This window comes from Nicotiana sylvestris, chromosome 11, assembly GCF_000393655.2.
Source record: "Nicotiana sylvestris chromosome 11, ASM39365v2, whole genome shotgun sequence".
Lineage (NCBI taxonomy): Eukaryota > Viridiplantae > Streptophyta > Magnoliopsida > Solanales > Solanaceae > Nicotiana > Nicotiana sylvestris.
In genome coordinates, this window is record NC_091067.1 from 4,181,597 (window position 1) to 4,199,186 (window position 17,590).

The 17,590-nt window shown below is 35.6% G+C and overlaps 1 protein-coding gene across 2 annotated transcripts; it reads left to right on the top strand.

Moving 5' to 3' along the window:
* The first annotated feature begins 2,935 nt into the window (after nucleotides 1-2,935).
* Nucleotides 2,936-14,537, top strand: LOC104222737 (uncharacterized). Of its 2 annotated transcripts, none has more exons than XM_009774020.2 (14): nucleotides 2,936-3,137; nucleotides 3,859-3,892; nucleotides 4,014-4,229; nucleotides 4,343-4,479; nucleotides 4,619-4,768; nucleotides 6,384-6,485; nucleotides 7,126-7,290; nucleotides 7,378-7,488; nucleotides 9,218-9,315; nucleotides 9,489-9,612; nucleotides 9,783-9,872; nucleotides 10,899-10,943; nucleotides 11,900-12,220; nucleotides 14,123-14,537. In XM_009774020.2, the coding sequence occupies exons 1-14, from the start codon at nucleotides 3,102-3,104 to the stop codon at nucleotides 14,147-14,149; spliced, it is 1,656 nt and encodes a 551-aa protein (XP_009772322.1). In that variant the 5' UTR covers nucleotides 2,936-3,101; the 3' UTR covers nucleotides 14,150-14,537. The 2 variants fall into 2 exon arrangements, with proteins under 2 accessions (XP_009772322.1, XP_009772321.1); XM_009774019.2 differs by having other exon boundaries at nucleotides 3,030-3,137; nucleotides 3,996-4,229.
* The last annotated feature ends 3,053 nt before the right edge of the window (nucleotides 14,538-17,590 follow it).

Here is a 17,590-nt window from a genome sequence, read left to right on the forward strand (position 1 = left end):
TTCTTTTTTTAAAAAAAAAATTAAAAATGACCAACGGTCAGATTTTTAAAATCTAGCCGTTGGCCATCAAAATTCAATCTCTCTCTAATTTTCTTCTATAATTGCTTACTTTATTATTGCAATTTCGTGAAAAATTGTGAAGTTGGTGAATTGCAGTATTCGAGTCTTCAACGATATTCAATTTTCAAGAAGTTGTTCGTCAATTCGGTAAACTCGTTCCAACTCTTAAGTTTCAATATTATAGTTTTGTTAGTTTTATTTAGTATAATTATAATTAATATGACATTCTTTGATTTTTTTTTTTGGTGGTAACGTTAAGGGAAAATCTAAAATTGGTGAATCTAGTAGCCATACTCTTCCCCCGGCTCCCCGACCCAGACCCGTTACCCGTCCTCCTCTACCTGTTATTCTTGATAGTGATAACCCTTGTTTTCAATTTTCCGATAGTCAATTTTGCCATGATGTTGCACCAGGTCAACAATTAAATGAAGAAGTTATGAATGCTCTTTATCCTAATGAAACTATCTTTGAAAATGATGATGAAAATGATGATTTAGATGAAACGCAACCGGATTTAGATGATACACCTACTAGTCCTGTTAATAACCCAAATGATGTCTCGCCTGCCCTTCCTGTAATAACCCCTACTTTTAATAGACAACCTGCTAAACGACCTGAAACATCTCTTGTTTGACACTTTTTTACTCAACTCAGAGAACAAAATAAGGCTAAGTGTAAAACTTGGGTCTCAACTAGTTCATAAATTTACTGGAGACCATAGCGGTACGGGTAGTTTAACTAGACACATATTGAAACACCCTAGAAATAAAGTTAGATTTTTACAAATGAAAGTTGCACAAGAGGGGACAAGTGTAGATACTACGATTAACCCTAGTACAGGTTCAAATCTAGTTCAACCGGGAATTAACACTGTTACCGATGACATTTTATATTATGATCCAAATAAAGATCGTGAAGAATTGGCAAAAATGGTTACTGTTATGTGCTTACCCTATAGTTTTCCTTCTAACCCTCATTTTGTGCATTATATTAGAAGAGTTTTTAATCATACTTATAAAGGATGACCTCGCACAACCGTAAAGAGCGATATTTATAAATATAAACATGAATATGAACAATATTCGCGCTATTTATTTACTCATATAGATTGTCGCATTGCTATTACTACTGATATTGGTAAAAGTGGTAATGACTGTGATTATCTAACTGTTACAAGTCATTGGATAAATGAGGAGTGGATAATGCAAAAGCGCATTATTGCTTATAGAATAATTAATTCACGCCACACATATAAGTTTATTGCTAACACAGTTGCAGATATTTGTAGATATTTTTGCATTAGAGATAAAATTATGTCGGTTTCAATGGATAACGCTTCTAGTAACACTAACGTTATAGGCTTGCTTACAATGGATAAAATTATGTCGGTTTTCCCTATCCCCCCTATTTTTGGTGTTGCTGTATTGTTAAATCCTACAATGAAATTAGGAGGTCCTCACTTTTGGTATTCAGAAATTTATAACGCTTTATCACCTTCAGCTGAGGAATTTGCTACACTTGGAGATGCAAAAGCCTCAATTAAAATAAATGCTCAAACAATTTATAATGCTTATCAACTTGCCTTAGATCAAGCTAGACCAAATGTTTCAACTCCTACTTAGTCTAGTTCGCAAGCATCTAAAAGAACTGTGGGCTTAAAAACCCTTAGTTCTTGGACGAAGTTCAGGGGTTCTCAAGGTGATAATTTTGGTGATAGTTCACAACTACATGAGCTTCAAGTTTATTTGTCGCATGGACTTGAATCAGAGAATCCTGACTGCTCCTTCGATATTTTGGAATGGTGGAAGGACAAACGAAAATACTATCCGGTTCTTTCAAAGATGACTCGAGATATTTTAAGTGTTCAAGCTTCAAAAGTGGCATCGGAGACCACATTCAGTCAAACAAGACTTTAAATCGGTGATCATAGAGCGTCTATGAGGGAGAGCTTGAAAAAATCAGTACTCTTCAGAGATTGGATCCGTTCGGAAAGAAGAAATTTTGGACTTGCAGAATCACAACCGGAGATAGATGAAGCTTATGAAGAAATGCTAGCGGAACTTGCGCAGGATGCTGCTTTGCCGGGAAGCGGTGATGAACAAACTTCTTTTCCACTACCACCAACGGAAATTCCTCCGGACCTTGAAGGATTTATGAGATTTGTTAGAGATAATACATAGACTAACATGTAACTTGTATTTTGGCACATCTTCCTTAGTTTTTTTTCCTTTTAATGGTGGTATTAGTACCTTGTTGTGCTCATTCCATTGGGGGGAGGAAGACTAAGAAAGATATTGTCATTCTTTGTTAATGTCGTAATAGTAAAATATATAAGACATTCCCTTGAATATTTCTTTGCAATTTATTTTGTGTTTAAATTTGATATAGTATATATATTATATATCTAATACATATAAACTATATATATATATATATATATATATATATATATATATATATATATATATATATACATACATATATATAAGGCAATACATACTATATATATTTATATAGCTATATATAAGCAATTTATACTAATATATACATATATAGTTTACAAGAAAGTGTCTTAGATAAATTTTTTTTTAAAAAAATAGCCTCTCTCTCTATATATATCTAATACATATAAACTATATATATCTAATAGCCTAGAACGAAAAAAGTCCGTTAGGCCCGCAGGCCCGACCCATTTAGCCCGAGACCATGTGACTTAGAACCACCGTAGGCCGGTTCCACATATTGAGAGCCCGTTGGCCCGGCCTGTTTAGGCCTGTTTGGCCCGGGCCCGGACCACAATACAGCCTTAGTTGGCACCAGACTATTCAGCACTACCAGAAAAAAAAAAAAAAAAAAGACGAACCTAGAAAAACGTGATTTTGCTAATTACGTCAACGTGCCCGTGTCCTAAAGTGTACCGTGGTGGCTGCCAGTGGCTAGTACCTTAGAGTACTTACTACTATTCAATTAAAAAATACCATCAAATTTCCCACAATTCATTTTCTCAATTTCCATGGTCTGCTGAAGGCGCCATCTTTCCAATGGCATGCCTTCGCAGGCTCCGTTCTTCCCTTCTTGTAAGCTTTCGTTTACCTCTCTTCTCTATTAATTGTTTCTGGGTTTTGTACACTTCATATTCCTATAATCTTGTTTATGTATATTTTCTTTAATGGCCTCTTTTTTTTTTGGTTCAAAATCAGCATTTCAATCATAGATATGAGTACCCTTTTTTACCCTTGGTTATTCGTGGTAGCAGTTTTATTGCAATGGACGATCTTTATACATGTCTTGTTTATAATTTATGTGGGTTTGTGTGAAAAAATGCTTATTTATAAACATATGCACTTCATAGGACTTCATACCCCCATAATCTTGTGTAACTAGGTTTTCTTTTGTGGTTTAATTTTGCGTAATCAGAGGACAAGAATACCCTTTTGATAGGTATTATTGACGGTAGCATATTTTTCTTTTTTGCTTGGTTATTGATGGTAGCCTCTCTGCCTCTACCCGCCTCTCTGCCCCTCGGGTAGAGGTAAGGTCTGCGTACATATTACCCTCCCCAGACCCCACTTGTGGGATTACACTGGGTTGTTGTTGTTGTTGTTGTTGTTGGTTATTGATGGTAGCAATTTTATATTGTGTCGGTTATGGTGGCAAATTCTGTTGCTGAGTATCTGTCGTACCTATTTGAACTTGTGTATGGCATATGTCTCTGTAGGTGTTTGTGTATTATCATTTGGATCATAGATATGAATATCATTTTGATAGTGTAGCTGATAGTAGCAAATTTTGCTGCAGAGGACAAGTTTTTCTCATTATGGATGTAAAGAAGGTACTTGTTTTCTCCTTTGTTGTGTTCTTGTTTAAAGATCTTTTCCTTTTGTGTTGGATTTTTAAGTAGCTTTGCTGTATCAGAAAACCTAATGAGATTGCAGTTTTTCTTGGAATTGCAGGGGTTGGAGGAGGCAGTTATCGTCAATATAGTAATTTGGCTTCTTCAGAGCATAAAATATTGAAGTTGGAGGACCAAGAAAACTTGTTAGTAAATGCCAACGATCCACTTTCCGAGGAAGAAATTGTGAAAATTAGGGAAGAATATAATGCCGCGAAGGAGAGGTTTCTAAAGATTCCTGATGCGCTGAAACAAATGCCCAAAATGAATCCTAAAGGTTGCCCGTGTTTTCTCCTCTCATTCTGTAGTACATTTAACCTTCTATGTGAACTTCTAGTACTATTTGAGAATTGGATTGAATTTAGGTGGCTGATAATGTTTTACTTTTAGGTGTATACGTCAATAAGAACGTGCGGTTGGATAGCATAGAAGTCTATGGATTCGACTATGATTACACGTTGGCGCATTATTCCTCCAATTTACAGAGCTTGATTTATGATCTTGCAAAACAACATCTAGTTAGTGAGGTTTGTTCTTGTACTCTTTCCTTGTGGTAACTATTTCCAAAGATAAGCTTAGAAATGTACATATTGGATTATGTTTTGTGGAAAAAGTAAACTTACCTGTCTGATGATGGATTACTCTTTTGTTCATTTTGTGCTTCAGTTCAAATATCCCGATACTTGCTTGGAATTCAAGTATGATCCTAGTTTTCCCATCAGAGGGTTATACTATGACAAATCGAAGGGGTGTCTTATGAAGTTGGACTTTTTTGGGTCAATTGAGCTTGATGGATGCTACTATGGCAGGCGCAAGGTGAAGTTCAACAAGCTCCCTATTATGTTGTGATTTTGATTTTTTTCATGGAAAATATTGGGAATACCTTATATTTTGTTATTATTTCATTAAATGGATAAAGGAATTTGTATTCTTTGGGGATAAATATTATTTGGTAGTGAGAGGCTGAAGCGCATAAGTTTTCGGGGATGAAGTAAGTATTTTATTGATGTTGTGGGGAAAAAAGCCCCATGTACAACAGGTATACCAAAAAGCATAGAATCTACATAATATGATTCTCTACAAAAAAACATCCAATCATCTATGTGAATAGGAAAAAAATCTGTAAGAATGGGAATCTTGTGGGTGCTATAAAACTTAATAAAAAATGGAAAATTAATCTGAAGGGCATTTTGACGGGAAGACATTGAATGCAGGGATGGCAGTAAGGAGGGGCATGTCTTAAAATTGTTAATTTTAATATTCCCGTTTAGGCCCCAGGGCTTTGGTCAAGTGGTAAGAGTGTAACTAATGGTGTGTGAATCAGGGGCACGTCACTGTTCGAACCTTGTGCAAACAAAAGTCTGGGGCTTAAATGGAGAAGGATAGAGGGGCGGACTCATTATCCACCGAGTTTCGAACACTGTGTACCACAACCTTCAAGGATTTCTGGGTTATCGCAAAAACAAAGAGAAAAAAATATTCCCATTCATTTCCTTATAACATCCCCAATTTTTCTTCATATATCATAATTGATTAGCATTGGTTTAATTGATTATTTTTTTCCTTCATATGTTAGATTAACATGTGAAGTTAGCAATATATTTTTTGATAACAAAAGGAATAGAAATATTATTGATTATTGATATTACGGAAAGATAATTTCGAAAAAAATACCGAAAAATGATGAACAAAGTGAAAATACCAGGAAAAAAATACATATGACAAAAAAAGCTAAAAGTCTAATATAATGGGAAGGGGTGGCATGATGCAAGGTGGGGTAAGACGGGCAGGCGTAGCTGGAGAGAAATCTATGAGGACATGTATGCTCTTAAAACTGAATAAATTGATTTGATGAGTGCCACCTCTGGGGTTACACCGGGTATGTTGTTGTTGTTGTTGTTGAGCGCCCATGGGTGGGTCTTGCCGTTAGCTCCACAAAGATCGGTTTATCAAGACTATTAGATCTACCACATCAAAATCAAGACTGTTACATATCTCACATCTATATTTCTATGATAGGCAGATAGTTCGCGAAGTGATTAGTAGCTCTGATGTACTCTGTCATCTTGTATTTACAGTGGCTTGGTGCAGTAGTAGTATAACAAATTTGAATTATAAAAACAAAGGAAAAAGAAGAAGAAAAGTAATATAACATTTATGCTGTTGAGAACAGATACTCTTTTTCTAAAAGCCAATCTACACTTGTCCATCCAAAGGCAAAAAAAAAGGCTGCTTGAACTATGGGCCAGGAAGGATTGTAGCAGATCATGCCCCCCCCCCCCAAGAGATGTGGATGCCTTCTTCAATATTGGGTTGCTATTGGAAGTTGGATGCCTTGCTAGTTGATTTGTCCTATGTATCAGAAATTTGTTAACACCGGAAACAATCTAATAGTTGATAATCTGACGCTCAATGATGTTAAATTTTGCAGCTCAGCCGGGAGGAAATAGATGAGATGTATGGTACAAGACATATTGGCCGTGATCAAGCGCGGGAACTAGTTTGTTTGATGGATTTCTTCTGTTTTAGTGAGGTTAGTTTGTTAGTTTATTGATCTCTAGTATTTCTTAACATTTGACAGTTTCCCTATAACATTGGCTTTTTGCGCATTGAAGAAATCTTTTGACATTAATAACAAGATTGCACTCACTAGGCATGTTTGTGTAATATGTTCAGCTGCATGGGCCTTTGAATCATGAAGATTTTGGTGGAAAATGTTTAGAAAATTAAGAGAACACCAATCTGCAAGTATGTCAGATATGCATCTAGGAACCTTATTTGCTGTCCTTTTTGTTGGGAAGTGGGGTTTGGGAAGATGGATCAAGGCCCTTCGGGGTGCAGTTTGAAGATGGCTGAAATTAGTGAATTTAGGATAGAGGAAAATGCTTGTATAAGTAATATAGGAAATGCTTGTATATAATGATATTTCTGACGTAAAATCTGGTTACAAGATCCAAGATTAGAGCCATTTATCTTGGACACTTGGGTATTCATACCTTATAGCTTTGTGGTGTAACAAATAAATATTTACAGAGCAATAGAGATGTTTAACGAAACTCTTCTCTTTAAGAATGTTGTCTTCAATAAAGTAGGAGGATGCAATCAGATACATAGTGAAGGTTTTTATTTGTGACTTTCAGACCTCTTGATTCTCTTTATTTTCTTCTTTGCAGGCATGCCTTATTGCTGACATTGTGCAACATTTCGTTGATGCTAAATTGGAATTTGATGCTCGTTATGTATATGAAGATGTGAATCGAGCGATACAGTATGTTCATAATAGCGGGTTAGTTCACAGAGGAATACTTGCTGATCCCCCTAGATACCTTGTAAAGAATGTAAGTATAACCTTAGTTGTTCTGTTCATTCCGCAACCTTTTGAACTTTCAGCTTCTAGACCTAATTTTTGCACTTATCTCTTCCAGGATCAGCTACTACGCTTTCTAAGGATGCTGAAGGATAAAGGAAAGAAACTTTTCTTGTTGACCAACTCTCCCTTTTATTTTGTGGATGGAGGGATGCGCTTTATGTTGCAGGTATTTTCAAGTGGAAAAATAAACTTATAATATTTGATTGGCTTAATATCGATAGGTCATTTTCTTCATGTGTAATGGTATCCTTCCTTGGGTAACTTTTATGTTCAGCTACACTTTTCTTGGAACTTCATTACCATTTTGGTTTACATGTGACATCAACAGACTATGTTCATGAGTTTGTATTTGTCTGTGGAATGTATATAGAGAATACAAGAACACTCCTTGCACTGAAATTTGACCTCAACTAGCTGAAACATGGTTGTCTTTTACTGGCTATTGGTGGTGGAAATTAGTGAGTGCTGGCATCCTCTTTTTTTTTTTTCTTTTTAATAATTACTTGACACCTAGAAGATCCATGGCAGAAAAATCATTTTTTTGTGATCTACTATTTCCTTTTCTTCTCCCCAACTTTCCCTTGAATTCACTATATATATATATATATATATATATATGTATGTAATTATGTATGTGACTCTGTATCTGTGTGATTATTCTACAGGCACGTGTATATTCTGGTAATGTAATACCCACACATTCTCTGCATGTATAATTTTTGGTCTAGCCCGTCTGGGAAGTGACAGCGTTATTTTTTTTTTATGGCCTTGGGTCAATCTTTCTTTTCATGCTTCATTCAAGTGCTTTAGACTGTATAATCTGTAACTGTTTCTCAATTCCCTTTTTCTGGAGTTACAGACAGTGTTGTCAAAGGCGCGCTTAAAGCGAGCTTAAGCCCTGAAGCGAGGCTCAAAACATGTTGAGTGCTTCGCCTCGCTTTGTGGGCGCTTTAGTGTCGCATCAAGGCTCTAAGGCATACTTTTCTTTACCAATGAGTGTAATCCTGAAAAGGAGACATTATACAATTGATATTTCATTTTATCGTAATTTTTTTTCAACTCCTTTGTCCATATATTTGTTATTCATGCTTATGATTATTAGTCTTGTACTACAAATACATATCTTTACTTTTTCTCCGGTTGCGCCTTTTTTCATTAAAGCCCACGCTTTATTTGTGCTTTGCGCTTAAATCCCCAACAGACCTTAGAGCTTTTTTGCGCTTGTCGCCTTTGATAACACTGGTTACAGATTTAATGAAGCAAGTTGCTTTTGTTTGTGGCACTAATGTATTAGTTTGAAGTATAGTTTAGGTGTGTCAGAATCCCACAACAGTTCTGTTAAGTGTATGAGTTGTAGTCTCTTTTCATCGTCTTGGCCAATTCTCACCATTTCAACTAGTTTTTGAGGTGAGCTTGGCCCAAAAGTCCATTTTATTAACATAGTTATGGAGGCGGATCCATCCTGGTGTTGGGCTAGCCCATGTTGGACCAACCATGTTATGTCACTCCACACTCCAAATGTTCTGTCCTGACTGTGCTAGAGGGTGTTAGTTCAGTTAAGTGTATGGATTATAGTCTCCTTATATGGTCTCGAATAATTCTCACCACTAGCTAGCTTTTGATGTCGAGTTAGACCAAGTTTTATTTTCTTAATGAAGTGCATGCTGTATTACCACTTCTTTTAATTTGCAGTTATGGGCATTAACATTATTAGTTGAATCAAGATTTGGTGGTACCGATATGAGCCTATCCTCATTTTCCCCTTGGAACATACAGTTTGATATTTGTGTCTTCTCTTTCCTAGTCTGCTTTGATTGTATTTTCATTCTTATTTTGTTCCATCAGTCTGGATTCTTCGATTTGACACCTTTTCTATTTGGTATGTGTTTCATTAGGATTCATTGGGTCAGCAAGACTCGTGGAGGGAACTTTTTGATGTTGTAATTGCTAAAGCAAACAAGCCAGCGTTTTACAAATCTGACCATCCATTTCGGTTTGGTTCTCTACCATTAAATTTTCTGTCAAATTTTCCTTGCATGTGACATTGGTTCCAACTATGCCATACCCACCCACCATAAAAAGAACTCAATTCATGCTATATAAAACATTCCATAATACTCTCATATACAGTACTGGCCTCATTGTTTTTATTGGATGTTTATGCAGCTGCTATGATGTGGAGAAGGACACATTGGCTTTTACGAAAGTTGATGCTTTCTTTCCCGGTAAAATTTACTACCATGGATGCCTTAAAACATTCTTGCAGATTACAAAGTGGAAAGGTCCAGAGGTACGCTTAACAAAATACAACGGCCTTTTCAATGCAGGGGAACTTTTTATTCTATTACATGCGAGTTTGATAAGACAACTTAGACAGAGAGTCTCATCTCTGTGTCTATATCCATTTCATTTTTCTACCTCTTTATTACATTACTGAGATAAACTCTCATGAAACTTTAGGTGATATATTTTGGGGATCACCTCTTTAGTGATCTCAGAGGGCCTTCAAAAGCAGGATGGCGGACTGCTGCCATCATCCATGAATTGAAGGTATGCTTTCTTTTAGTTTCTGTTCTGTTTATGTTTCACCTATTTCTGTGTTTGTCATAGTCTCCATCTGTACCATTTTACATCATACCATAACTATTTGGTGATGTAAATATAATGATTTTTCTCAATTATTTGCTAAATAGCTTTTAATTGTTAAAAATTGTGACCTGTGGTACTCTTTATATTGCTTTTAAAAATGTAATTTTAATATAAAAAGCTACCTCTACTTAGCTATAAAGATGATTGGTTTTCGACCTAGAAATCTTCATCCCTGCTCGTCCATTGTAAATTGTTTAAGTGCAAACTCTTGATTTGAATATGAAGCATATTTCTGTACGTTATAAGGTATTATTAGTTTAAACCACTTGTATAGTGACTGAAAATCTGGATCATATATGGATTCTACTGGATACCTCTCACCAACATAGCTTTTAATTGTTAAAAATTGTGACCTGTGGTACTCTTTATATAGCTTTTAAAAATGTAATTTTAATATAAAAAGCTACCTCTACTTAGCTATAAAGATGATTGGTTTTCGACCTAGAAATCTTCATCCCTGCTCGTCCATTGTAAATTGTTTAAGTGCAAACTCTTGATTTGAATATGAAGCATATTTCTGTACGTTATAAGATATTATTAGTTTAAACTACTTGTATAGTGACTGAAAATCTGGATCATATATGGATTCTACTGGATACCTCTCACCAACATAGGTACTGAATAACTCTGTCCACTACGTTTAGTCAGATGGGAAGAGATCACCTAGTGTTTTTTATCTTTGAGTGATTTGAATTCTAGAATCCAAGTTTTAAACCCACTTTATTGACTACTACGTCACACCCTTGGATACAAGAAAATGCTTCAGTTGTTGCTATCTTTATCAACTCCTTGTTGCAGAATCTAAGGGTGGGTTGGGTGGGGGGAGGGAGGTCGTGTATGTGCTCATTTTTTTGGTGTCAAATGTCCTATACTCGTCTTATGTTGATCAAAATCTAGTTAATTCTTGTTGTTTTTTGTTGTTTCCAGAATGAGATCATGATTCAGAATGACAATACTTACAGATTTGAACAGGTACAACTTAGTCTTTCATCCTTTATTTGGAACTACATGTTCAGTTATAAAATTATATGATATGTGCGACAAGAAGGGTTCTGATTCTGATTTCATGTTTTATATATGACTTGATTACACTGTGTTTGTTCTTGTTGTTGTATATATGACTTGACTATTTGATTCTACAATTCCCATGTTCATGACTTTGGAAGACCATAGTATGATGCAGTATCTTGTACATTGAATTTTAGAAGTTTTTAAAAAGTACTTTGGCAGATCTATACGAAATATCCTTACCTTCCTAGAGCGTATTCTTATTTCTGTTTCTTCCCTAGTTTGCACTTAGCGTGCATGTTCACATTGGAATGCTTATCAATTTAATTTCTCAATATGTGTGTTTCCTTGGGTTAATGTCTCATTAGAGACATCGCCAACTGATTCCATTGATTGGTCTTGGCAATCTTGCACTCTACTTAAATGAACTACCTATTATCTAAATCAATTAGGACAGTAAGTTTTCTCCGTAAACTGCTTCAAACTAGTTTAACGCAGCATTTTCTCGATGTATTAGCGACTTGCTTTCATTTGGCCTTATGTCTCATCTGAAGGTGTTGCCAGTAAATAGGCTTACATTATCCACACATTATATAAACCGTCCTACTATTTTTTTTTGATGACCGAGAAATCCGTCTGGGGCCGATCCTTTAAACCAACCGCAGCCTTTGAAACTCGGTGGATAATGGGCCTGCCCCTCTACCCTTCTCCACTTAAATACCAGACTTTGCTTTGCATGGTGTGGGGCTTGAACCTGTGACCTAAGACACAAATCCACCACCCTTTGCCACTTGAGTTAGGCCCTGGGGGCATATAAAGTTATAAACCGTCCTACTATTATGGCCAATTGTTTCTTGTAGTTAGCTATTTCAATTTTGGTACTAACCAGCTTTGTTCTCTTTTCGTCCCTCCAAATTCAGGCGAAGTTTCACATAATACAAGAACTTCTTGGTAGGCTTCATGCTACAGTAACTAATAGAGATACAAGTGAAACATACAAGTCTCTCCTTAGGGAGCTTAATGAAGAGAGACAAAAGACTCGCTACAAGATGAAGGGAATGTTCAACAAATCATTTGGTGCTACATTCCTCACTGACACTGGTCAGGAGTCTGCTTTTGCTTACCACATTCATCAATACGCAGATATATATACAAGCAAGCCTGAGAACTTTTTGTACTATCCGCCCGAGGCTTGGCTTCACGTGCCCTTTGATATAAAAATCATGCCGCACCATCTAAAGGTAATTTTCTTTTCCTTAACAAGTTCTGGTCATCGTCTTTTGTTTTACTACTTTAGACAACATGTGCAAAAGTTCATCCGTAACTTTCTTGAAGTATTTATCCCTCCATCTCAATCTTTGTGACTTAGTTTGATTTGTGCGGTTATTAAAATCTATTACAATGCTTGAATATAATTATATTGAGTTTGGTAGATAGTTAATGTTAAAAGAAGTGGTTTGAATTGTGAAAGGATGTTGTATACCTTTACCGATAAAAAAAAGTGAAAAAATGTTGCAATAGGCTTGGAAATAACAAAAATATATTTGCATATTTTCATCTGATTCGGGGGTTTTGGGGTCGGGGGGTGTTTATTTCTTTCCACTTAAGATGTCAGGTTTTTGGGTAGACCAAAAAGGGAAGTAGATCAAGTACCTTCCTGGGTAGGAGGTAGCAGGTAACCTGTGGAAATAGTCGAGGTGCAAGCAAGTTGGCACAAACACCATCATTACGTAAAAAATGAAAATAAAGGGAAGTAGGTTAAGTAGTTTGGGATGGATGGAGTAGAATAGGCAAAATGAGATTATCAAAAGGCTTCTTCATGTTGAAGGGGTCTAAAAGAGTGTCCATCTTCCAAAATTGTGATTTATATTGGCAGTGTTTCAATTTCATTTGAAGTAGTTTTGGTGAGGACCTTGGACTCGGTCATTCAGCTTTTTCAGAACAACGAATCATGAAACTTAGATTCCAAAAGTTTGGGATTTATGCTGTTCAAGATTATGAATTTTGATCAAAATTTTGTACATCTGAGCGTAGGGATGGCAAGCGGGGTGGGGCGGGTGTGGGGCGTGTTTTCTCTTAACCCGCAAAATTTCAACCCACCCCGCATAGCAGTTGCACCCGCATTCACCCGTCCCGCATCCACACACGCGTCCACCCGCCCCGCCCCGCCCCGCATAAGTGATTTTTTTTCATTTTGTTAGTTTCATTTTTTTTTTGTTAATCTTTTGCTGTTTTTTTTACACTTTTACTATATGTACTCGTGCTTTTAATTAATTCTAAAGATTACGGAAGACTTCAGTTATGGAAAGAAGAAGATAAGATACCGAAGTGTTCTTTATCATCATTCTGTACGTTTATAGTTGTTTAAAATTCTAAAGATACTATCTTTAACTTGTAAACTGTTCTTTAAGATACCAAACTGTTCTTTATCATCCAATTTAAATTTCTTGAAGTTGAATCAAAACCAGCAAAACATATGCAATCTGAGATTTAGATAATCATCAAAATCATTCGACTTAAGATAAGAATATAGACTGTTCCTATTTAAATTTCTTGAAGTTGAATCAAAACCAACATTACGTATGCAGGACACATGACTAGGTAGTGTACTGTAAACATAAAGCAGTGATGGATTAGTTTAGATTTAGAACATATGTGCGCTTTAACCAAATAAATTTTCTACTTTTGAATTTTTTCCCCCATATTCCTTAGATTATACCATAAGTAAGGATATTCGTGGTATTTCAGAATATAAATAAACATATATGCCAAATAACAATTTGCGATTTTACATTTGAAGAGGCAGAAAGAGTAGTCTGGAGAAGATCTTTTCTATTTTCTCCTTTGGTATAAAGTAAACTAGACAAGTTGAGTATGAGAAGCAATAATTTTCTTCTCGCACCCGCACCCGCATAAATTTTAAATGTTTTTATTTTGACCCGCCCCGCAACCGCATATGTTTAAACCCACACCGCCCCGCATGTATCTAAACCCGCACTGCCCCGCACCTGCACCGCCCCATTGCCATCCCTATCTCAGCGGCTGATCCTTATGTGCCTGCGTGGAATTGATTTCAGTTGCATGAATTGTATGATTTTTGTATCTTTTTCGCGGCTCTCCACTGATAGAAGTTTCCTTTACAGGTTCCATCAAATTTGTTCAGGAATTGATTACAACTATCATATTGCCAATGCTAAAGGATCATAAACCAGTATACTACTAACTTTTATGGAGACATGGATATTCTTGGACAACCCATTTCTGGTAGCAATTTTACTGATATTTTTAGTAGATTCATTAGCATTTTAGTGTTCCTTTAAGGACATTTGATAAAATTGGAACGATACGAAGAAAATTAGCATTCTAGTGATTGTAGCATATGCCCTTGTTCTTTATTGTAATATAGTTGTTTTTATGGAGGGAAAGCAAATCTATATGGGGCAGTATTCTTAGAAAATGTAAAATATTCAATTGTTCTTGCAACTATCAGAATAAAATTTAAGAACCAGTACTTGATACATGTCAAATACATAAAGAAGCTGATTTTAGAATTTTGAATCATCTTGCCGAATCCATTTTGTTCTATTGTCTCTTTTCATCTTTTTGTGCCGAGGGTCTATCGAAAATAACCTCTCTAACCCCTAGTGTAAGGTTGTGAGTTGCGTACACACTATCTTTTCCAAATCTCACTTGTGGGATTATATTTGGTTGCTTGCAGAATCCATTTTGGTATTCACTTGGATTCTCTTTGTTTTTTCTGTTCAGTGTAAGTTGTGATACTTTAAAGAAATGTTTGGAAGTGCAAGATTTTTTTAGTGTAAGATTGACTAAAAGACAACAACAACTTACTGTTTCCAATAGACCCTCGGCATCCTTCCCTCCAAGAACTTCCCACCTTGCTCTTGGCGTGATTCGAACTCACAACCTCTTGGTTGGAAGTGGATCGTGCTTACCATCAGAGCAACCCACCTTGTCTAAGATTGACTAAAAGAATACATCTTTTTTAGCACCCTACTGTATGATCTAGTAGTCAATAAAGTGGATAAAAATCATAAGAGACTAGGTTCAAATTCCAACAGAGGTAATAACCATTAGATAATTTCTTTTAATCTGCCTAAGCTGTGATGATTAAAGTTATCTTATACTTGTGCTGGTAAGAGATAACTAGTACTTGTTTTGACGTGGTTGTTAGAGTTATCTTACACGTGTGCTGGGAAGAGATAGCTAATACCCGGTAAAACAGTTGAGATTCGCACAAACTGATTTGAGCATCAATGTTATGTAACCACAAAAAAAATAAAAATACAAATCTTAGAATTTACTATATTGGAACATCTTGAGGAGAAAGCTATAGAGAATCTTTGTAACAAAAAAAATCAATTTTTTTGGACGTTTCTTTGGTAAACACTTTCTTGAATATTCTTTAAAATAAAAAAAATCATTATCTTCTGACATTATCTTTAGATCTTTCTTTGATCACCATACCCCAAATAACAATCTTCAAGTCATATTTAAATATGCCAGAAATCTTAATTGTTGTTATTTTATGCATTGAGTAGCTAATTGTTTTTACGTAAAAGGGTTCAAAATGCCCCTAGACTATTGGAAAAGGTTTAAAAATACTCTTCATTCACCTATTGGGCTAAAAATACCCCCTCATCTATCTTTTTGTTCACTTTTGCCCTTTAACCGCTAGGTAAATGCTGAATTAAAAATAAGGAAAATTGCTCTAATATACCCCTCTACTTTGATAAATAGTACATTCCTCTCCCTCGTTATACTATCAGGCCATTTAAAGGCCAACCGTTAGGAAAGTAGGAAAAATTACCCTTATTTTTAACCCCCGTCCAACAAAGCAATTAAAATGCCACCTGGAAAGCCACCATGGACAGATCCGACCCGTAACCCGTTCCACCCATTACTTAAATACTTATTTACCCATTTTTAATAAAGAAAATGGTCATTTTATCCGTTTAGCCGAGAGAACGACGGTGAGGCGATTTAGGGTTCCTCCTATATGCATCAATTCTCTTCCAAATTTTCTGTAAAATCCTTCAAAGGTATAGTTTTTTTCTTGATTCTATTAAACTTGGTTGCTGTTATTTCTCCTATTTTTTTTTGTTTTTTCCGATGTTAATCTTCTTTTTACTGAAGGTGATTTAGGGTTTATGTTAACCTTGATAGTTTAGTGTTTGCATGTGTGTTTTTTCAGATGTAGTAAGTCTCTATTATGTGAATTTTGTATGACAAATTGTTTAGTGTAGGGTTTACATGTGGGACTGCATTGTATCTCTTTTTGGGGAGAATGGAGTTTTTGTTTCTGGCAAAGATGATTGTATATGGTCCCCAAGTGGGACATTTTTATGTTGTTCCTTTATTGAATGTTGTAAATTTTTGTTGTTTCTTTAGAATTTGTGGTCCACCAATAGATTTGTTTAATAATATCGAGACTCGTGTGCCTACCCTTTATTATTTTATACTATTTTGTCTGCTTCATATGGGAATGCCCTTTATTATATTCAATGTTTGACATTAAAGTTTGTAATATTATATTATATTAAACTTTGTTAAGTTTATTTTAAATTCTGTCCTTTTTGCTTTGTACTATATTATATTTAATTTTGTTAACCTTTTTCTCTTGTTTATTTTGTAGGTTAAGGTGGTTAATGTGGACTTGTTATTCAATTATGGAGGTGACTGAAAAATAATTCCAAAAATAGTATATACAAGAAAGTTGGTGCACACTTGGAAACAGTATGATTCTGACCTTCTGCCTTTTATAGATTTAGTAAATAAATATACCTCATCTACTATAGAGTATGTTGGTGTCCAACAATTGATAGTTTGTGGTTCTTCCGGTAGATTTTATGAAGTAAAATGGGATGATGGTATTAGGACTTTACAAAACATGGTTTCTGACCATTTCAATGTAATTAATGTATTTGTTGTAGAGGATAGTAAAATGGGGTTACTGTTCCTAATATTTTCGACCATAATGAATCACAAACTGTAGACTATGAGGTTGCAACTGATTGTAATTCAAATGAGAGTGAAGATGAGACTGTTTTTTCAGATTATGACTCCGACTTGTCGTACCAATTGTGCTCGGTTCAATAGTTTGAGGTCTAGAGCAGCTTCATAATATGTGTATCAACTTGTGCGCATGGTTAAATTCAGTTAACAGATGATTCAGAGTCAAATTGGAAGAAGGAAACTAGTTTTGGAAGTTTAAACGGTGAGAATTTGACCAGAGTTGGACTTTTGAGTAAACGGCCGTGGAATGGGTCATGGGTGATCTCAACAGCTTCGTATGGTGATTTTCTACTTAGGCGAGCGTCCGGATTCGGATTTGGAGGTCCATAGGGTAATTTGAGGCGTTTCGACGAAAGTTGGAAAAATTGAAGTTTGGAAAATGAAGATGTTTGACCCATAGTTGACTTTTGTGATATCGAGTCCGAATACGATTCCAAGAGTTGGAATAGCTCCGTTATGTCATTTTGGACTAGTATGCAAAATTTGGCATCATTCCGGGTTGATTTGATAGGTTTCGGTACGAGTTTTGGAAATTGGATGGTTTGGAAGTACCTAAGTTCGATTCATGGTGTGATTCG